The sequence below is a fragment of the Sorghum bicolor genome, chromosome 10 (assembly GCF_000003195.3).
Source record: "Sorghum bicolor cultivar BTx623 chromosome 10, Sorghum_bicolor_NCBIv3, whole genome shotgun sequence".
Lineage (NCBI taxonomy): Eukaryota > Viridiplantae > Streptophyta > Magnoliopsida > Poales > Poaceae > Sorghum > Sorghum bicolor.
This window is the reverse complement of record NC_012879.2, coordinates 48,752,602-48,776,018: the sequence shown is the minus strand read 5'-3', so window position 1 is coordinate 48,776,018 and position 23,417 is coordinate 48,752,602. Positions and strand designations below refer to the sequence as shown.

General features: G+C 43.8%; 2 protein-coding genes across 2 annotated transcripts; both read right to left on the bottom strand.

The window, feature by feature from the left end:
- LOC8076703 (mitogen-activated protein kinase kinase kinase 1) lies at positions 2,326-3,455 on the bottom strand. Its single transcript, XM_002437096.2, has one exon. The coding sequence runs from the start codon at positions 3,340-3,342 to the stop codon at positions 2,530-2,532; it is 813 nt and encodes a 270-aa protein (XP_002437141.1). The 5' UTR covers positions 3,343-3,455; the 3' UTR covers positions 2,326-2,529.
- LOC8061957 (ethylene-responsive transcription factor ERF043) lies at positions 9,564-10,873 on the bottom strand. The gene has a single exon (XM_002437095.2). The coding sequence runs from the start codon at positions 10,534-10,536 to the stop codon at positions 9,685-9,687; it is 852 nt and encodes a 283-aa protein (XP_002437140.2). The 5' UTR covers positions 10,537-10,873; the 3' UTR covers positions 9,564-9,684.

The following is a 23,417-nucleotide window of genomic DNA, read 5'->3' as shown; positions in this document are numbered from 1 at the left end:
CTCTTTGCCGCATCCGAGAAGCCCGAGGGTACTCAGATGGATATGGTAACTGTTCGCACGGTAATCCAGGGATTGTGTAGGTGATTTGACAGGAAGCGGTCATTATCTAAAGATATTTTACTGTGCGCGATCTCCTGGTCGGTCCATCGGCAATATTCTATAACGGTCATCTTGCCGATGGGCGGATAGACGGGGGGTAACCGTTTTTTGCGAATATCCTGGTCAGAGCATCGGCAGATCTTTATAACGGAATTGTTGCCGATGTACGACCAAGAAAGATGCCCGTTTAGGAAGTTGGGAATTTCGAGGAATCTGCGGAAGATTAGGATCAGAGTTGTCCAGATTGAGGTTGTCGGTTACCAGATTAGGAGCATTAATTGCGGAGAAGGCATCATTACTGCAGAGAATTTCGGAGCATTAATAGTTTTATACTCCGAAACTGGGGGGCATGTGTTGACACCGTTTTTGGGCACGTGTCCAGGATGGCAGGATAGGGTGGCAGTACAATGCGGGTTGCTGATGAGGATGGTTGCCGATGAGGGAGAGGTTGGATGTGACTAAGTCCACAGGCAGTAATATGGTGCCGATGGCTGGGTAAAAAGGTCTGCCGATGACTATGGCAAGGGGATTGCCGATGACGCGAAGGAGGAGTCCGGAAGCTGCCAGTTGTCATCTGGAGGAGTTTCGGTTTGTCACGAAGGATAGTTTTATTATTTCCTTAGTTATTTGCATCGTTTTGTATACGGATTCCGTGTAATTTGGAATTCGAATTCTAATCGTGTCTGGTCGTAGCTCTTTGAGCAGGGTATAAATATAAACCCTAGGACCTTGTAATCAAGATATGAAGAAATCAATCAAACACACGTTTTACTCATATTCCAGCATCTACTTTTTCGACGACTTCGTCATAATTTTTTCTTTTTATTACGAGTTCTTAGGAATTCGTCGACTTAAGCTCGGCGTGTTCTCGAGTTCCGCGTGAATACCTCTTAGCCGTGACATCCAGGCGCATCGCTGTTGTCAGGACTAAAGTATTCGAGTTATCACCTTTGCCGATAGCAAGGTCAAATCGGCTGGCACGCCTTAACGTTTGAATCGGGTATTAGCCCTTTGTGTTTGCAGATCAGTTTTGCATCAACAGTACTAAAGACATAATATGACTTTCTTTAGTACAAAAGTTTTGCTGTAGTAGTAGATCTAGTGTTTTTTGTGTTTATTACATAACAATAGTTTGTTTGGTCCAATTGTGGTGAAATTTTATGGTAGATTGTGAATTATATGCTTGAAGTATAAAAAAATTCATGCTCATTACGTCAAGCATGACTAAGTTCTAGTTTTGTCTAGGTTTAAGCTTATTAAATAGTTTATAAATAGTTAAAAGTGCGTAATAATAGAAAATGTGTGTTCTCTATAAAGTGTTACTGTTGTTATTAGAAAACTTAACATGACCATGTTATTACAAAAAATGTTGATCTTTAGATTTATATTTGTATCACATGCTTTCTTGTAATTAAAACTTAATTAAAGTGTAGTAATAGACCAACTTGTTTAGAAAATGTGATCTTTTTACTAGTTATGTTTTGCTATCACCTATCCGTTGTAAAAATCTCAGCTTCAAATTAAGTGTTTGCCACACCACCTTTTTCTTAAGTACTGTATGTCTTTAGTCTCTAAAAGATAATATGAGTTTCATATTAAATGTGTATACATGATTCTTGTGTTGCTCCTTTTACTTGTGGCTAAGTTAAAATATTCCTTAGATGTGTTAGTATAGTGGTTTTTAGCTTGATGTATGACTTATGTGGTCTCTTGTTAGCAAGACAAGTAAGGAATCTTTTTATCTCTTTGCTGAAATGGCTTGCATAGTTTCTGTTAATGTTTTTGTGATGGAACGATATTTTGTGAATCTTGTCAATACAAAAGTATAACATGCATATCTTTGTTCTCCTAAAATTTCATGATTTTAGGCCAACAGGTTTCATCAGAGTTACAAATTTTAGAAATCCCCTATCATGTTTTGCTTGTGTGATGTGCAGTTCTGAAACATTGTGTTGTTAACTGCTATGAACAATTTCATCAGTTTTTGCTCTTCAATACTAGCTAATAATATTACTCAATCCATTCCAAATTGTAAGTCGTTTGACTTTTTTAATATCAAGTTTGACCACTCGTCTTATTCAATGTTTTGTACAAAACATCACTTTTCTTTGTTGTGTATTGGTTTATTAATAAAAGTTCTTCAAGAATGACTTAAAATTTGACTATATTTGCACAATTTTTTTGAATAAGACGAGTGGTCAAACTTGGGGTAAAAAAAGTCAAACGACTTACAATTTGGGATGGAGGGAGTACAATATAGGCATAGATAAGAATATTTTATTAATACATCAGGTTTGTACATGATGTATGTCGTACAAATCAGTTCCCTATGAAAATAAAAAAAACAATTAATGAAATGAGATGCTATATTATGTACAGATAGACACGGTTAAGTCACAATTAGCCTCTTGAATAAGCGAACGCCGGCAACTACCCCGCGCACAGCCCGCCGTCGGCGCTCTGCATGGTGACGTCGCCGTCGTCGTCGTTCATGTAGGCTGCGAGGTTCATGTACTGCTCTTGCTCCTGCTCCCGGTTTGGCCGCCTCCACCGCGAGCGGCAAACGACACACGTCGCCGCCCGTCGTGAGCGGCTTCGCTTCCAGCGCGCGAAGCACTCGGCGTGCACGGCGTTCCGGCACGTCCTGCACGTCAGGATCGCCTGCGGCGCGGCGGCGGTCCCGCCGCTGCCCTGCGACGCTTGTGCCGGCGCCATCCTCATCTCCTCGAGGCACACCGGGCATGCCGCGCCGTCGACGAGTGGCCTCCGCGACGACGCGGCCTCCTGGCGGTCGTCGGCAGCCTTGTTGGCCGGGCGGGCCGACCAGAGCTGGTGGAACCTCTCCCGGGCGCGCGCGCCGGCGAGCACGTCCGGGTAGGTGGTGGGCGTGCCGACGAGGCGCGCGACCTGGCACGGGCGGAGCGTCTGCCTCCAGACGCAGGCCTCGTCGAGGGAGAGGCCGAGGACGCGGAGGAGCACGAAGAGGATGTGCTTGCAGGGCACGGCGGGGTCCGGGCACGTGCACGCCGGCGCGGTGGACAGCGTCACCGTGTACACGTTCCCCGTGGCGCCGAGCACGAAGAACTCCGCGCCCGCGCGGTGCAGCAGCCGGAGCTGGTGCTGCAGCGCGCGGATGATGCGGTTCGCGACGCGCCGCGTCGACGCCTCCTCCTCCTCGGCGGCCGTGGTGCCTGCCGCCGCGAACGGGGTGGTGGTGGTGGTGTTCGACGCCACCGAATCCATGGCTCCTCGTTTCTGGTATGGCACGGCAAAGGAGCCCGGAGGTAGCTACCGGCTATGTAGTGGTGAGGGTGCACCAAAAAAGCTGCCGGGATGCGTTGAGTGCCGTAGGAGAAGACGACTGAGCGACGGTGAGAATTGCGGCGGAGTGAAGCAACCTGCAAGTGCGATGAAGAGGATCGGAGGCAGGCAGCACGGGTAAGTTAGCTTTGGGTTCAGGTTTGGGAAAGCACAACGAACAATGTTTTACAAGTTTCAGTGACCGGGGTACACCAAATCATGGGCTAACCGCTTTCGTTCTGCTGGAACACGTCACCTGCAACGGAAAGATACCTGCAGTACGTTGCCCAGTTTGACCAAATTGCTCAAAGTTACAGAATGAACGAGGCTAATTCAACAAACTATATTATATAAATGGAAAACATATGTGCAAAATCTAACCACGAGTAGAGGTTGGGAAACAAATTTAAAAAGTTATATATGTAGTACTCATTTCTAGTATTTGTGAGTGTCCTACGAATTGGAATTTTCAACTCCGGCGGGGCTTGCTTCGGCCCTGAAATTTGCGGCCTGGGACGAGGTCTTTGTCAGCCCGGAGGCCTACCACGTGGGGTTTTTTTTTGACAAGATACCACGTGGGGTTGAGGCCCGAATAGAGCCCAACACGCGGAAAAACCTCATGCTTGTTTCCCTTCTTTTTCTGTAGCCCAACAGGCCTGACGTTTTCTACAGTTTTACTAGCATTTTTTTTTTGCGAATAGTTTTAGTAGCATTTTGTGTCTAAATCTGCACTGTTTGTCGGTTCATATCGTAAAACTACGTTTTCTAATCATAAGGGCCTATTTAGTTCACACCCTAAAAGGTTTTTTTAGTACTGTAGTACATTTGTAATTATAGCAATTATTATCTAATCATGGACTAACTAGATTTAAAAGATTTGTCTCATAAAATACATATAAATTTTTTAATTAGTTATTATTTTATCTATATATTAAATGCTTCATGCATGTGTGTAAATATTCAATGGAATGAGGTGAAAAAATTTTAGATGTGAACTAAACAAGGCCATAATAGAACAGCGCGCACACACGCGTAGACACACAGTTAGTGCCGCTAGGCCAAATTACATCACTGCCACTAGAAATCATTGTTGAATACAGATACGAATATGAATACAAAAGTACAAAACAGATGCACTTATGTTTGCTTCACTAAAAAGCCGTGACTAAAAGTATATTATTTGCTGATTTCTTGTGAAAGAAAAATACCGTTAAATGGCTAAGATATCTACTAAATTTTGACAATAACATATATCTATTTGTTTATTGAAAATTTTAGTATAAAGAAAATCGTTATGCACATAGAAAATATGATCATATAACACTTGTAGATACAACTCATAAAATAATAGATATAGTAAATATTTAAATTATTAAATATATGAAAAATCAATAAAACTAAAAATAAATATTTATCAATAAATGTTTTAAATATCTAAAAATAAATTTATCAATAGATGAATAACTAAAGTACTTAAAATAAATAGGTTTAACCATACGAAAATTATTAATCAAATTGAACCTTATGTATCATTAATAATAATAAAATTAATATAATGTTATGAACCATATAGATAAATTTTAAATAGCTCAAATCATGCATATCGTTTGTTATATTAACATTGATGTCATTTACATTAGTAATTACTCATAGATTTAAGTTTTACATGTTTTTATATGGCACTTTGTTATATTATTTGTAGATAATGTCGGATATTTTATTTTTTTTTTCTAATAAAGGTCTAGATTTAGATAGAAGAAAACATAAACAATAAATTCCAATACATCCATTTAGTATCACGTTAGAATCCAATATGAATATGGATATAAAAATAGATACGTTTATGAAATCTCACTACGGGATTCGCCGGCTTTGCCTAGTGCCCGAGACACTGGACAAAGCCTAGAATATATTTGGCAAAGCATTTGCTGAGTGTAGCACTTGGCAAAAAAGCTCGATAAAAGGCTTTGCCAAGTGTCCGACAAAAGACACTCGGTAGAATAAAAATAAAAAAACAATAAAAATAGTAAAAAAAATAATCAAGGGAGGCTCTCATTATCTTGTAAACTTCCCAAATATGTGGCCAGTGAGATTCAAACTTGTGACCTCCCCTCACATATAATTCACTTTGCCACTGCACCACACTATCACATATATCTAGATTTGGTTTCGGTTCAAAAAAATACTCGGCAAAGAAAAAAAGCTTTTTTGCCGAGTATAAAAAAATAGACACTCGGTAAATCAAAAAATACTCGGCAAAGTCTTGATTTCGGGTAGAGTCTTTTAACATCTAGATCCATCCCTAGCTACGCATGCGAGAGGCTAACAGGACTACAGGAGTAGATCGTCGTACGTGTACTGGATAATGTAAATCTCGATGGCATCAATTTAATATTATTGGCTAAAACAGATCGACGATCAAACACACTCGATGGATCTATGACGATGTTTTCTCATAATACGTTAGTGCGTATGCAAAGTTTTCACTACCCTTTCCTGTTCTCAGCACATCGTCGATCTGCACATGCACATGTAGTGGTGTACTGCCACGTACCCTGGTAGCGGTAGCTGTCACTATACATCACTCGGCAACAGTAACAGACTGTTTAGCTAGCAGCGAAACAATTAGTAATCCTGTGTCAAGGGTACGCATGCCTGTTTAGCCTAGTACCGACCGCGTGTTCTGAGTTTCCGTACGTACGTCTTTCTGTTCAAGTACAGAGATTGGAGTAGTACGCTGGTACGAGTAGTACGACCTCTGCATGCTTTTCTCATATTATAACAGTGCACCCCTAGCTGTCGCTGTGTGCCAGGTGTACCATCCTTACTGTTGGTATAGTTTTTGGCACATGTAGTTGCATGATCAATTATAAATATATATATAGGCCCTAGCCACAGCGAACAGTTTCCGCGAATTGTTGGTCAAATAAGAGTAACTGTGTCTGTGTACTCTGATCCCTTGTAATTGTGTAAGGACGGACGGTAGATGTCGCATGCATGTTGCCATGTTGGAAAGGGTATCATCCTCAACGGTTAGCAATTGTAGCATGAATATTAGTTGGTTGTTAGTTGTTGCTGGCTTGTGTTGCGGTAGCAAACGTGTGGCCCTGCTACTCCTCGTCCTCTCGACCTCGATCACGTGCCAGTGACATATATAGCATGCCAATTTCATTATAGCTTCAACTTTCAATTTTTTAGTTTTTATACGCGTGTTGTTGGTACATATACGGGTACATATAATGATTCGTATATGCACAGTTAATCAATTTAGTATGGACATGACTGAGCAGGGGCGGAGCCAGAATTTGAACATAGGGGGACCATGCAAACTAAGAACAATCATGTGTATAAAAATATTACATGACAAAGATGTACATAGCACCAAAATAAACGTTTGTGTTGCAGTAAAAAAAGGAAAAACTAGAAAAATAAAGAGAAATTTAATTAGTCTCAAGCCTCTAACCTTCACCTGATCAATCTATTTCTTTGGCCAAGAAAAGAACCACAATAAAAACAACTAATTAAGTGGGGCAAAATTAATTAGTACTAGATCCTAACATCAAATGGCAAACAATCAGTTACATATTGTTTAGCTTCAGACAAGACGATCACTTAAATGGGTAAAATTAATGATCATTTAAATAGAAGGTTAAACAGAAACACCATTCCATTGTTAATTAGTGTTTAAAAGTTGAGTACATGGGCTAAAATGGCCATTTAGACTTTAGATAAATAATGATAGAAACATAGGAGATAAGAGAGATAATAGAAAGACTAATGCTAAATAATATTGATCCCATTGTTGGAGATCAATTCAGAAGGATTAAACAAGTTAAATACTGATTTTCAATTGACTAGCTAATTAGAGTGTGGTAGGGGACAAACTAATGTTTGATAGACAATAATAAAAAATAAAAGATATGAAGAAAATATTAGAAAGATCTAGATTTTATATGTATAAGAAACTATTAGAGACTAATGTGAAATAAGAATAAAAATGTTAGTACATATAATATCCTTAACTAACTAATTAGACAATTAAGCATCTAATTACGGGGTGTATTAAGCGATTTATGGGAAGGTTGGGGGGTGCCAGGCCCCCCTCAGCCCCCCCTTCCCTCCGCCACTGTGACTGAGGTCAAATTTTCGGAACTTTGATTATCATAATTTTAAAATATCTAGTTCCAAGATTCTATACCATTGTGCCTGCATTGGTCTTAAAATGTACAGTACTTCTAAAAATTATATTTGATGATGTTGTTTATAAATTACTTCCTCCATCCCGAAGGAATATACAATTATTCTAGATTTGGATAAAGTCAAAGTTTCTTAAATTTGATTAAATTTATAGAAAACAGAATCATTATTTATGTCTTCTAATAAGTCTACTATAAAAATATATCCTACAATTAATTAATGATACTTTTTCAGTATCATAGATGCTAGTATTTAGTATAGATTTGATTAAACTTAAATTTGTTGGACTCCTCGAGAATAGGAACTGTATTATTTTTTGACAGATGGAGTACAAAGAAAATGTATTATAGTCATAAGGTATGTGTCATTGTCCAAGAAACAAAAAATATAGAAAAGGAAAAGGTAGAAATTGAGGTCATTTATTTTAGTATAAAGATATATTGTAAAACTAATCATTCACCAATAGCACGATCTCAAAGTCAGTCTACAATTAAAGCCTCTTTGGCAGGGCTTCTAAAAGAGCTATGGTTCCATTTTTTCAAGAAATCCCAGGTTTCATCCCTCAAGCTACCAAGGAGCTAGAGCCATATTTATATTTATATCCATATATATATAATGATCCTAAAGACCAATACAGGTTAATTTCCACCTCGCTAGTATAGTATCAGATGCAATTATAGCCTCACTAACATGCATTTAATTATCCACATCAGCATACCACGTCATCCACTAACATTAGTTTATGATATATAGCTTATCGCTTCTAAGTAACTATATATACTCTAATTTCATTCCAAATCACCTGCAATTCTCGCAGCAACACGTGAGGTATGTTTTAGTTATATTTAAACTAGGAGGTAGAGCCAAAATTTGTAGCTTCGATTCTGTCTATTTCCAGTTAGAAATGCTCTTGGAAAGTTTTGTCAAATATTTTGACAATATCATTAACCTTCAGTAGAAAAGCTATATTCCAGCATAATAACCATTGCCAAAACCATTTTAGGAGGAGCCAGAGCCAGCCACGCCGGAGCCCCTGTTGAACAGGTCCTCGAAAAAGCTTTGCAATCAGGGGTTAAAAACTTTTTGGATTTTAACACTGTAGCATTTTCGTTTTTATTTGACAAATATTATCTAATCATGGAGCAACTAGGCTTAAAAGATTCGTCTCATGATTTACAACTAAACTGTGCAATTAATTATCTTTTTTATTTATATTTAATGTTTTATACATGTGCCGCAAGATTCGATGTGATAGGGAATCTTGTATCAATTGATAACCTTCTAGAAGCTGTCAAGCTTTATTATTTCCATGTGTCGGGTCATTCGCAAACGCCAATCAGGTGACGTGAGCAGCGTACGTATACCACCGTTTGGCACTACTCCTCTACTGAGAGATCGTGTCAGGTACCTGCACATACTGTAGGTAATGTTGATCGCATCATCGCTTGCAGCAGTAGCAACAGTCAACAGAAGCTTTGATAAAAAACAGTCAACAGAAGCTACGTCTACTCGTAAAAGAAAACCAAAATTGATGACTATATACTACTCAAACTCTGAATTTCTAGCACATAATCATCCTGAAATCCCAATCATATATGCTATATATATATACTGGATCAAGGAAGCATCATCACAAGTTAACACGAAATATAATTAGGTGCCACATCAATGCAACGCGTTAATTGTTGGTTCTGATCCGTTCGACACATGGTATATCTACTAGTCCGGACAAAAACCACGGATGGCTCGACGACCGACCATGTCAGATCGCATGCTTCGTCGTCGTCGTGGACATGATCTCCTCCGGACACGGCACGGTCAGTTGCACGCGTCGTTCTCCCACAACCGCCTACCTGTCTGTCTCGCCGAGATCGTAATGCCCGCTGCTTCTCTTGCACATCAACGACCGGCCGGAGAAGAAACACAACGCGGCAGAATCGGAAAGGTACGTAGCAAAGCCGTCGATCGATCGATGCAAATGCAAAGCTTTTTTGGGGGTATTAACAAGCATTCTATCTATACTACACAAAGAGAGCAAAGGGAGGGAGAGAGACGGCCAGATCGATCAGCTTGTTGCCTAGTGATGTGCTACAGGTTCCATAAGAACGCACCGAGCCCCGAAGGCATAATGCCGTCGGGCTGCGTCGTCGTCCAGAGCTGCTGCTGGTCCGTGGCGAACCCGGTCCCGGGCACCACCATCTCGTCGACGTGATGCGCCGCTGCAATGCCGCCGCCGGCCTGCATCATCCACGCGCTCGGCTCGTACGACGACCACGGGTCGTCGGGGGCGGCACAGTCGTCGTGGAACGACGCCGCCGTCGTCCAGCAGAACACGTCGTCCGACGATGTCAGGACGACGTCCTCGTCGTCGTCGATCGGCGGCAGCTCCACGATCTCCTCCAGCAGCTCATCCTCGTCGGGGTCGCCTACTACGACTAACGCCTGTCCTCCCGGCACCTGCCGGGGCGACGACGACGTCGACGACGACGACAGCGGCTCCGGCTCCGGCGTCGGCGACGGCGGGACCATCGCCGCGGCTGCAGCAGCCGCCGTGGCGCCCACGGCGGGCACCGCCACGTTGACGTCCATGGCGGCGGCGCGCGCGGCCGCGGCCTGCACGTCGCGCGGCGCGGCGGAGGCCGGGCGCGGCAGGGACGCCGCCATGTCGGGGAAGTTGAGCACGGCGCCGCGGCCCTTGACGACGAGCGCGGCGGCGTCGTGCGCGCGCGCCGCCATCTCGGCCGTCGGGAACGTGCCGAGCCAGATGCGGGACTTCTTGCGCGGCTCGCGGATCTCCGATACCCACTTCCCCCACGCCCGCATCCGCACGCCGCGGTACGCCGGGCGCCGCCCGCCGCCTCTCCCGCCCCCGCTGCCCCTGATCTTCTGCACGCTGCTGCCCAGCGGCGGCGGGCTGGGGACGACATCGGAGTCCGGCATTGCCACCAAGTGACCGAGGCGTGCAGTGTGCGCGCGCAAATGCTGTGCAGGACTAGCTGTTTGGTGCCGTATGAGCTAGGCTACAAGTCTTGGTCTCGGAGATGGAAATTAAAGATGTTGATTTGAATGCGAACGAAGCGAAGAAGAGGAGGCGAGGGGGGTTTAGTAATGGTTGGTTGGAGCGCAGTGACACTGACGGCTCAACAAACAGAATGCTAGCTCTAGTTAGCTCTACGACGCTCTCTGTATATGATGCTCTCTCTTTTTTTTTTGCTTGCGTTGTTCTAATCCATGCATGGATCCAGTCAATATCTGCCGGCAAGGTGATCGGTGCAATGCAACGGATAAATTTTCAACCAGACCGTTGCAGCACCTAGGATAAAATTGCTTACGAACGCTAGACTACCAGCAGTTAATTTGAAAACGCATCATCCTAGGATGATCGTCATCATGAAAGAACACGCCGTTTAAACCCTCCACTATCTGTTAGCGATAGCTTTGCATTGCCCATTCTTAGAGAGTTGAGTGGTATAGGAAAAGAATATGACCCAGTAGAAATAATAGGAAGCAATGCCCCGTTAATCACCAGATTTGTATATATACTCTGGATATCTTGGAGCGTGCCGGGATGAGTGTTTGCAAGCCCTGCAGCACCCCCGTTCGACCTGCACTCCAAATTGTCCGCTGACAGTCCTATAAATATAGTATGCAAAGCTATCACTAACACTATCCATACATTAGACTGAAAGCTGGCACCACAGCTACCGTTAATAATCCACAACACATTCAGCTATTGTTATCCACCTGAGGCCTTGTTTAGTTCCCAAAAATTTTTGGCTCGGAACATTGTAGCACTTTCATTTTTATTTGACAAACATTGTTCAATTATAAAAATAACTAGGCTTAAAAGATTCGTCTCGCGATTTATAGGCAAACTGTGTAATTAGTTTTTGTTTTCGTCAATATTTAATGCTTCATGGATGTGACGTAAGATGCGATGTGACAGAAAATCTTGAAAAAATTTTGGTCGTTGGACATCTGAACTATTGTAGAACTGCACACATACTGTATCTACATGGCATCCTACAGACGTGAGTACTTTATTTACCGGTATCGACACTACTGAGTCCAGAGATAATGTACCTGAACGTACTAAGTACACCAGGGTTCTGCCTGGCAGGTGCCGGCTTGCCGCCACACAGCGTAGATCGTCCATTACTGCGCTTACAATTAGGATTAGGCCTCCGCTCATGGTAATTTGACACGAACTTTGAAAAATTTCCACATGAAACAGTGGGATTCCGTATGAATTAAATTCTATGGGATCCCCACATTCCAAAACTGGGGGATCATCAGTGCTACGTACAAAGTTCGATGTGATACACCATATATGTCCATATGCATGCGATCCATAGGCACGACGATTCCATCACTGTCTCGCAAATTTGATTTAGTTATTACTACCTGCTTTCCTAGTTAATACGTAACTGACATTGTTTTTTGAGGATTTGATCTGACACAGCCCATTCATTGACAGCGGAGGTGATTTTGATCTGACACAGCCCATTCATTGACATCGGTCTCTGGATGATTGACTTATATGGCTAAGCTATGGGGTGCCTAAACGTTGTGAATCTTTTGCTAGTATCCCGTAGAATTGCCAAGCAATTAAGACATTGATATACAACAACTGGAAATTCATAGGCCGGCCTATGATAGCTCAGTGGGATGCTAGGAGTAATGAAGATCCGTAGCTAACCCTATATATGTCCTTACTCCTTAGACCTGATTTAGATCTTTTTTTTTGAATTTTGACATTAAAGCACTTTCGTTTGTTTTCGTTTGTATTTGACAATTATTGTGTAACCATGGACTAACTAGGCTCAAAAAATTTGTCTTGCAAATTAGAGACAAACTATGTAATTAGTTATTTTTTGTCTATATTTAATACTCTATGCATGTGCTGTAAGATTCGATATGACGGAGAATCTTGAATAGTTTTTGGATTTTGGGATGAACTTAACAAGGCCTTAAAGCAGATGATGTAACACATGTATTTCAAGTTGAAGTCATATATATAGCTTATTCGAATGTGTAGTCTAATACTCCCTCTTTACTGAAATAAATCAACTTATAGAGTTGTTCTAAGTCAAATTATTTCAAATTTGGCCAAACTTATACATCTATGACACCAAATTAATAATTATACTATAGCACTTGACCTGATCGATCGGCTTTACTAGAGTTGCTTCTCCATCCACCATCAAGTCACCTAATCATCAACACAAATCAACACTTGGCTTGATCTTCCATAAATGATACGACCCACTTTACAGCTTCACACGGCCTTATTGGTTCATTGATCGTAGCCTCGTTTACTCCTTACCGTTGACTCGGTCCATCGGCACTATGCCCTCTACCCGTGCTTCACCGCATCAACGGCCCATCACACCTAGGCCTCTAGGTTGCCCTTTTCACACTTACAACCTAGTCGTTTGTACACAAGCCTGTGCCTCTTGATTTTCTCCACCTATTAAATAAGCTCCTTCGTCTCATTAGTTAAGCACTTGCATCATGCACAAACCACCTCTCTATCGTGACTATATGATTTACATATACTAGTGTATCTGTGGACTATGTATGTGTTCATCTTAGATGAAACACATTAGCCCATATAAGATTATCACTCAATTACCAAAACCAAATAGAGAATTTTAGCAGGCATTCTAAGGTCGTCTCTAGAAATCGATTAACGAAATCAGGCATCATAAGAGGCCCGCCTCTAGAAATAGTTGCATCAAAAAAGATTTCATATTTTTTTCCATATTAAGTCGGATGTAGACAAATTTTATATTAAAATTATAGCTCTCAATGTGACCTACATATTTGTAGTTGAATTTTTTATTATCTAAAACCATTTAAAGTTTTCAAATATTGTTTTAAGTTTACGAAGTTTTAAATTTTCAAACAACCTCAAATGTGTCTACCTTGTATGTACCAAAGTTGTATTATCTATACAATTTGTAACTTTATAGCCGAAGAGTTATTGATTTGTAGATGTTTAAAGTTCCAAATATATGTTTTAAGTTATTATATTTTGAAATTCAAAATCTAGAATTTACAAACAGCCTTAAGTGTTCACATGGTTAATACCAAAGTTGTAGTGGCCTACCTCATCTACAAGTTTATTGTTCATAAATCATAAGTTTTCTAATCGATGTATTTTAGAGTCTCAAATATTTATGTTAAATTCAGATATTTTGATATTCATTTTTTTGAAATTTTCAAATAATCTCACTTAGAGACACATTTTATACCAAAATTGTATTGCTTGACAAGATTTTAAACTTTGTAATGGAATTTCTTCATTGAAATTCATGCAGCAGCCAACATATTCGATACAAGATTACAAAATGTTAATGAAAAAGATAGTATCCTATATCTAGTGAAAAATAAGCGTGTAGTGCAGCGGTAGACGATGTTATGTGAGAAGTTGGTTGTGCGAGATGGTTCTATCTCTGCTATTTGATTACAAACACGCCCGCCCCACACTACTACAGAAATCTTTAACCGTGGCGGGCAAAATAGGTTAACCGTGGCAGGAACGGCAACCGCCTCGGATCAAAGGCCACGGTTAATTGTGGCCTTAACCGAGGCGGTTGACCAACCGCCACGTTTAATATATTAACCAAGGCGGTCGCTGTTAAGTAACCACTTTGGTTAATACGATTAACGGAGGCGGTTGTCTTAAATCGACCGCTTCTGTTAATCTGTTAACCGAGATGGTTTTTTTAAATTGTCCGTCTTGGTTAATAACAGAGGCGGTTTTTGTAATTTGCCTGCCTCCTTTAAGTGTATCTAGATTAAAAAAATTCAGTTTACTTTCAAATTTAAATCCGAAATTTGTTAGATTGAAACATATACAAAGCAAAAGACATACCTATAAAGGATAACCACATTGAATCCGAAATTTGCTAGATTGAAACATATACAAAGCAAAAGACATAAGAATAACCACATATATTACATCCGCATATATGTCATCTTTATTATTGCACGGTCCATGCATGTCACAAACTATGTTCATATTACATGAATGTACACAATGTTCATAAAAAGTGCATCTAAATAATGTTCACTTAAAAATATCCGGCAACCTATAGTCGTTCATATCTAAACCGCTGGTTCTCCAGTTGCGTAGCTTCTCGAACTTCTCGTCTCTCGCTAGCTCGCTCCCGGTATAGAAGAACTGTCCGTCAACATGACAACATTGATCCGTGACAAACTTACAAATGTTAGCTACTATTTGTGTGATGGTCCTTTGATCAATTGTTTCATTTTTCCACCACTTTGGAATTTCTACAGCTGCTGCCAGCTGTTGTTGAATTTCCCGCAAGCCCTGAGGTACTCACAAGCATAGTACCCACACTGAACTAAGCCTTCAGGTTGTATAGCGCACTGTATGCATGATGAAGGTAACACATGAGAATTACGACTGGTAGTAGTATCCCTACAAGGCAACCATCAGTAGTAGTAGAACTAGAGGTAGGCAGAGTAAGTGCCGAGAATTCTAGCCTCACCACCAGTTTGTGGCCATACTTTTGCTTGTCTTTCTCGGACCTCTGATCATAGCAGCTGGGGTCTTCCACGTACTTTCGGTAAGCACTGTATGAAAACTACTAGTATTAACAACAAATTTCATACGTACTTTGAGTGCATGAAGAAAGTGTGTCCTCACTTACTATCGCAGGACCCATTGGCACCGAAAGATTGGTATCTGTAGTTCACCACCGTAGTCAAGTTCCCATATCTTTTCAATCTGCCCATAGTATGTCTTGGTCTCCCATGTGGCCTCGTCGATGCCCTCAAATCGAGCACCGCTATTCTGTGCTGCACTCTTCTTGTCCTTCTGTTTCATGTGAAACATGTATCCATTGATGTTGTACCCATGCCATGAGGTTATCTGAGAGGATGGACCGAATGCAAGCCTCGCTTCATTAGTTTCACCATAGGGAGGTATGCCCTGTTGTTGGATCCATGTTGTGAAATTCATCTTGTGTTGTCTCTGTACCCATGCCTCTGTGTGTCCGTAACGACCATGGTGAATCTCCTCTAGGTGCTTCTTAACCCAAGTGTCCATGACCACTAACTGATTAAGGGTGTTGTGATGAGCCTCTTGCAACTGTTCTTCTTGTACATCCGTACGTACTTCCCTCCCCGTGCACCCCATCCCCATGGTTCTGCCTTCATGCACAGGGACGGGCAGCCCAATTGCATTTCCATCCCGGATGTATTTTATGCAGCAGGCAATGACCTCCTCTGTTGCGTATGCCTCAATCATAGAGCCCTTCGGGTAAGCACGATTATGGACATGTCTATTCAGGGTCGACATGAACCTCTCATACGCCCACATTTGGTGCAGGTAGACAAGCCCAAGTTGCTGTATCTGATCAACCATGTGCATCATCAGGTGTGGCATAATATTGAAGAAATATGATAGGAAGCACATCTTGAGTTGATAGAGTCTCTGCGATGAACTATTTCAGTGCTGGTAGCTTAGCTTCATTGATGACTTTTTATGAGATAAAGTTGAAGAAGTAACCTAGGCATGTGATTACAATCTTCACGTACTCTGGTTCGATAGCCTTGATCATAATTGGGAGGAAAGTTGTGAACATGACGTGACAGTCATGTCCATTGAAGCTGGTGAGTGTGAGGTCCTTCATTGATGAAAGGATCAAGATGCCCAAGAGGGGGGTGAATTGGGCTTTTCTAAAAATTTAAGCAACCTATAAGCTCCAATTCAACCCCTTGTGCCTAGTGTGACCTAGAGAGCTACCGGATAAAAGTTTTGCAACCTAGTTCCAATCCTATTCTAGCATGGCAATTCTAAGAATGGAAAAACACAAAGTGAATGCTAGAATGTAAAGGAGTAGTGGAAGAAAGTGCTCGGCGATGTTTTGCCGAGGTATCAGAGAGTCGCCACTCTCCACTAGTCCTCGTTGGAGCACCCGCGCAAGGGTATTGCTCCCCCTTGGTCCGCGCAAGGACCAAGTGCTCTCTACGGGTTGATTCTTCGACACTCCGTCGCGGTGAATCGCCCAAAACCGCTCACAAGCTTGACACGAGCCACCCACAAGAACTCCGGCGGTCTCGTGCCTCCAATCACCACCGAACCGTCTAGGTGATGGCGATCACCAAGAGTAACAAGCAAAGAACTCTCACTTGACCCACACAAGGCTCTAGAGAGTGGTGGATGCACACTTGACTCTTGGAACTCACTAGAGAAGGATTCTCTCAAGAAATCACTCAAATCTCAATCCTCTCTAGGCTCTTGCTACTCTCTTGCTCCACAACAAATTTCTCTGATATTCAAATGGGCAAGAGAGCTCTCATGGACGAGGTGGAGGAGTATAAATACTACCCACAAAGTCCAAAGGTCAACCAACCGTTTTCCACTGAAAACGGGGTCACCGGACGCACATTATGTTGCATTGGACGCACTGCACCGAGCGTCCGGTGCTCCATAACGGCTAACTGTATTTGCTCTGACAGGTCACCGGACGCTAACTTCCAGCGTCCGGTGCACCGTCCGGTGCTCCGGGGAAACTTACATGCTCCCTGCGCATGGGACCGGACGCTACCCGGTGCGTCCGGTGCTCGGGTAGGTTTGCAACCTCCCTGGGTATGGGACCGGACGCTACCCGGTGAGTCCGGTGCAGGCGTCCAGTGCTTAACCCTAAGCACGACACTGTTCCAACGGCTAAGGACCTCACCGGACGCACTCACAGAACGTTCGGTGCAGCGTCCGGTGCCCCCTTGGGCACCCTAACTTCGTCGAAACGCGAACGTTCCAAAATGAAGTTGGTTCCTCTCGATCTAAGGACTATCTCTGAGCTGCCTAGTGCTAGGTTTACCAAGTGTGCACCACACCTAAACCTAAAGCCTTGCCTAAGTCAAGCTACTAGATCAAAGCCCCTCTTAATAGTACGGTCAAAGGAAAACAAAGTCCTAAACTACTCTAAGTGCCCTTCTTCACCATATGGCACTTAGACCTAGTCTAGTATTGACGATGTCCAACCATCCTTTAAAAACCGAAAACGATTTCCACTATTAAGTAGGCATGTACGTCCCTGTCCATCGAGTACCTATTTACCATTACCTTACCTATGACTTTGCCTCTGCAAAACACACGTTAGTCATAGTAATCAACAATGTCATTAATCACCAAAATCACTAGGGGCCTATATGCTCTTTCAATCTCCCCCTTTTTGGTGATTGATGACAACCTCGAGTATGAAAAGAGTTGAGGTTTTCAAATGATTTGGTTTCAATAAGCATGATACAAAAAGAACAAAGGGGTTAGACATGCTTATATCAACCAAGTCCAACAACCTGCATCCAAATATGTGAGTGGTATACGACAGGATATAAACACAAGGCTCATAAGTACATCAAAGTAAAACGCGGAAGCAAAGGTAATATGAGCCAAACACATGACATTAGGATATCACAATAACCAGAAGTCATGTCTCACAACCATAGTATCTCACACAAGTGCAATGCATAAACATAAACATGATGCATGATAGAGTAGCACACATAAAAGTATCTCACACAAAAGAATAAAAGCCCTCTCTAGCTAGCTCCCCCTAACTCCTAACTCTCATACTCACACTCTCTCACCCTTTGGCATCAAGCATCGAAAACCTAAGAAGTCGATGGAGAAGACAGAGCAGTAGAGTCCCTCGGCACGGCCTCAAAGCGAGCTGCATCGTCTGAACCATCGGCCGTCGAGGCGGAGGAGGTGGAGTGACCCTCTGAAGCTGCACGAGCTGGCAAAGCGGTCCGGGTCTGCTCTGTAGGTGCGGGAGCTGTCACTGGCTGTGCGAGCTGCTCAAGTCCTGCTGACGAAGCTGGCACAGACTTAGTCGCTGTAGCTGAAGTCTCTGGCACTGTAGACGAGGGTGCTAGCTGCTCAGACGACACTACGGACGACGACAGACGCTCAGTAGTGGTGACTGGTGCCGTAAAGGCGGCTGGGGCCTGCAGAGGTGGTGGCGTAGGGTCACCAGTCAGAGCACTGTAGGAGAAGCTGAGGTGCGGGTCTGTCGACGTGTCCAACACAAGCTGAGACACTGACTAAGGTGTGAAACCAGAGCGTAGAGGTGTAAACTGTGGTACCTGCTCAAAGCCAGATGAGATAGCACCCTGAGAAACCTGGTGTTGAGGCGTGGAGAATGGCTGACTCTGAGCGGGTAGCTGGAGAGGCTGCTGTGACTGACTTTGAGTCTGAGGCGCTGGAGTGGGTGGCCTGGCAGTCGAAGTGCCTGAGAGCTGAATCTGCGGAAACTGAATCCCTGAGGCGGCCATGAGAGCGGCCATCATCGCTGTCTGCTGGGTCTGGAACGCAAGCTGCTGCTCCTGAAAGGTGAGAAGCTGTCGCTGGAGCTCATCCTGCCTGGCCTGCACGGCTGCATTGATGGCAGCGTGGTCCCTGTCTCTCCTTGCCTGCTCCTCAGCTGCACGGCGCTGATCTGCCCTCATACCCTCTAAGATAGCAAGTAAAGCTGGGTCTGAAGCACTAGAAGAGCCCCCTGCCTCATGGTCGTGTGCTCTAGGAGGAAGGTCTGACACTGGCGGCTGATAGTCATCATCCGAGCTGTCTGAGACAAAGTCAAACTGTCCCTCAGCCTCTGCATCTGTGAAAGCCCCAATGGCTATGTCGTGCTGCTCCTCCGTCTCTGGTACAGCTGCTATACTGCGAGTGCCCCTAGGAGAAGGTGGGGGCACCTGTCCACGTGGAGCACGAGGAGGAGGTGTAGCTCTGAGGTCGTGGTGTGCTCGCAGCATCTGCGTGGGGTCGTAGTGGGGGAAGACTGTGTCTGACTCTGTCAACTCCCTCTGCAAGTGAGCTGGTAGGGGTAGTGGCCTGGCACGGAGAATAAGCAAGGTGATCCAATGTGCGTACGGCAACTGACGCCGTCCCCTGAAGCTCTCTGAGATGGTGTCCTCAATCTCTGAGACTATCAAATCCCACAAGTCAAACTCCGTCTGGGAGATGAGGTGAGCAACTAGCCACTGCTGGATACGAGTGAATCCATCTCTGTAACCTGTCCTGGGGAGAAGAGTCTTCCTCAACACAAAGTCGAGGATCCTAGTTGGGCGTGTCAAGTCTCCCACTGTCCTGCTGGAGCCCTCTCCAAACGGTGGACGGAAACAAGGAGCCACGAAGTCAACCGGTGGTATCTCACCACCATGAGGATGTCGGGGAGGCTCAAAGTTCCCGTAGCACAGCTGGTGAATCCTGGTGGGAGAAGCTCGCAGCCCAAGCACCTCTCTGGCCCTCTGAGCTATCACTCTGTAATCTGTCCCGGCCAGCGCGTAGTGGATATAGCTGTGATCCGGAGATACCCACACTGACGCGTAGAACTCTCGAACCCACTGCTCACAGTAAGTACCAGGGAGAGCTAGCAACTCTGGGAGGCCGTGGAGGTAGGTGAAGTACTGACGAATATCTGCACCAACCACGTTCCTGAGTATCTCAAGGTCAATAACTCGGTGCTCCCTGAACTGAGACTGAGAGCGAACCAGTGCCTCGTAGATGTCCTCCTGGACGACGGTGTAGAACCTGGCACCGGCTCGGGGATCCCTAGCAGCTGGAAACCATGTGGGAAAGGGAACAAACCACAGCTGCTGGATCTCTCTGGCTGACACAAGAGTGAGATCCCTATGGATCCTGACTGGCCTCTGACGAGAGGCTGGAGTGCCTCTGGCTGGTGTGGCACGAGCAGTGGAGGTAGACTGGCCCGGTGCACCAGTCCGAGGAGGGGCCTAGGTACGTGCACGAGTCGACCTCCTGAGGGGCTGCTCCTGTGCCTCTGCTGGATTCTCTGCCTGGGCCTCTGTCTCTGTATCTGGATCCTCCTGAGCTGGATCTCTGACCACAAGCCTGACCCACTGACCTCCAATCATAACGGTGCCTGGAGGAGATCCATGTAGTGCCTCTGTCTCAAGAACTGCACGCCGCTGCTGTGGCGTGAGGTCATCCCCAATCCTCAGAGCACCTGAGCGTCCTCCTCTCTTAGCTGCCTCAGCCGCTGCTGCAACTGCCTCTGCCACCTCAGCGTCTCTATCACTGGCCTTGCGCTTCTTGGTGGCTAGCTTCTTGCCCTTGCCTTTTTCTGCCGCTGATAGGCGACGGGGAGGATCACCTCCACCATCACCACCGGAGGAACCTCCAGTGCCAGCTGCCAGACCACTAACATTCTTGCAACGTGCCATTGCAAGAATCACGAACTAAAACGAACAGCCAACAGACAACTGACTGATGTAACATCCCTGATGTTACGAACACTAAAAAATGGATCATGTCATCATAAGCATTGCAAAGCATATTTGTTAAGCACATCATTATGCATCAACATAAAATAAGTTTAAAGCCCTATAATCTTTAGTGTATAAATAAAGCCCTATAATCTACTAACATGATGAAGATGGAGCACTCTCGCCGTTGAGAAGACGTATAGGACGAGCATATTGCATATCATGCATAATTTGAAAAATATAATGATGCTTAAAACTTCATCCTTATGCTTCAAAAATAGTTATTATTCATTATAGCTGTTTTATTGATGAATCTCATCATGTACCAGGTTTCGTTAACCGATTGATAATCTTTTACTCCATAAGATCCTAATCCTTGATTCTCTTGTTATGCATGTGACCTTCCTTGATTTCATCTAACTTGACACATGCTACCTCCTTGCTGTCATTTGATGACATATGTGCTGATTGAATGACACTATGATTGTGTCCTCTTAAGGTACCATGACTTGTAACTTAGGTAACAATGTCGAAACCTGGGGTCTCCTATGGCTCATGACCATGAGGAAATACTACTGGGCGCTCATTGTTATCAAAGTATATGATCATGATCCCTTATAGACCACAATTAGGGTGTTTCATTCTTTGGACACTCCTTAGGGATTCAAAGTTGTCCTTTTGAGTTCCCTAAACACCTTGTGATTGTGATCGACTTTTGATCTCAGTTACATTCTTGGTATTGTGAGACATGGGTTATTGTTGTGGTGCCCTATAGTGGTGCCATGTCCCGTGACCACGGTGCCGCGTCGGAACCTAGAGTCTTTTGTGTGTCTGGATGACACAAATTTCTACTGGGCACGTGCAGGTATCGAGGTTATGGACATGATCCATTATAGCCCCACAACTAAGGTGCCCTCGCTCTTTGAGCCCTATCATGGGAACCCATGCCCATATCTTTGTGGGAATTACCTAAAACCCTTGACTTGGATAACCATCATAGGTTGATTAAAAGCTATTGTAACCGTACTCTATAGTAGGTACCATGATCCGTGATCACGTTATAGCGTCGAACCTTGTAGTCTCCTGTGGACTGCAGCCATAAGGAAATACTACAGAGTGCTCCTTAAACATCGGGATCTCTGGTCATGCTCCACTATAGTCTACTGTCAATTGTAATTGTTTTATGAACTTCTCAGAAGTTAATGTTGACACATTTCCTTTTTCCATTACTCAACCCCCCGGGTTTTAGTACCCTGGAAATCTCGGGACGAGATTTCTTTAAGGGGGAAGGGCTGTAACATCCCTGATGTTACGAACACTAAAAAAATAGATCATGTCATCATAAGCATTGCAAAGCATATTTGTTAAGCACATCATTATGCATCAACATAAAATAAGTTTATTTTGGTTGATTGTGCTTAGGGAATTAAAGTGTGTTTATCTTGTTAAGTGATGCTTGTGATGGTTGTTTAATCCCTAGTTAAGGAGGGTTGTAGGGAGGCAACTAAGAAAAACCCCTAATTTCAACCCCAGTTTTTACCCCCTTTTGTGTAACTTAAAAACTAAGCAAAATTTGGGGATGAGTTCAAAAGCATAGTTGTAGATCTTGTCAATATGTACAACTTTGGTGTTTTGAGTTTTTGAAGTTTCAATACAAAATTCAAAGTAATTTTGAAAATACAGATTTTCAGAAATTGTCCCCTTTTCCAATTTGAATCCCTAATTCAAAATCTGTTTGGAATCTTGAAAAGTGATCAAAATGAAAGTTGTAGGGCTCATCAAAATGAACAACTTTTATTTTGTGATTTTTTCAAGTTATTGAGAAAAATCAAAAGTAATTTTGGAATTTCTATTCTGCCCCAATTCAAATCAGTTTTGCCCCCAAATTGGAATTTGAATTTCAAACTGTTTGGCTCAAATTCGTCCCTCTCCATTCAAAATCAGCTTTGTATCCTTAAAGATGTTTTGTAGCATTCAAAATTCTAAACAAGTTTCATTTTGACAGAAATTTGACTTCTATTCAAAATTTTGAAGTAATTTGAAAAGGACAGAGAAGGGGATAACTCTCTGCTACAGTGTTGGCAGAGGGAAAGGGCGTCACGGGCGCCTCTGCCACCGGCTTCAGCAGTGGAGGCCACTGCGCGTGCGTGCAAGCACACAGGGGCTTGCCTGCCTGCTTCACCATGCAACGTGGACGCCTCGAGCCTTCGCCCTTCACCTCTTAAGCTTTCCCCCCCGCGGCCGACATCTTTCTGTGACCGAAAACGCTGATGGAATTCATCTCGCTCCTCCCACCTCAGCCCCATTGCTCTCTTCCTCTGCTCCGCAGCATCCTTGAGCATCGTCTAAGCCAGCTAACACTCTCTTCCCTCGTCGGACTCGGCCATGAGCCGGTTTCCCGTCACAGAGCTCCGCCATGGCCGCCATGGGAGCCTGCGCACGTGGCCAGGAGGCCATAAACCTTCTCCGGCCAAGCCACACACAACGGCGCGAGCGCGCGAGCCTCAGGATGCTCCCCAACGCTTTCCCTCGCTGCTAACAAGCGTCCACCGGCC

Excerpts from the sequence above, each read along its gene's own strand:
- LOC8061957 (XM_002437095.2), bottom strand. The coding sequence starts at position 10,536 with ATGCCGGACTCCGATGTCGTCCCCAGCCCGCCGCCGCTGGGCAGCAGC.
- LOC8076703 (XM_002437096.2), bottom strand. The coding sequence starts at position 3,342 with ATGGATTCGGTGGCGTCGAACACCACCACCACCACCCCGTTCGCGGCG.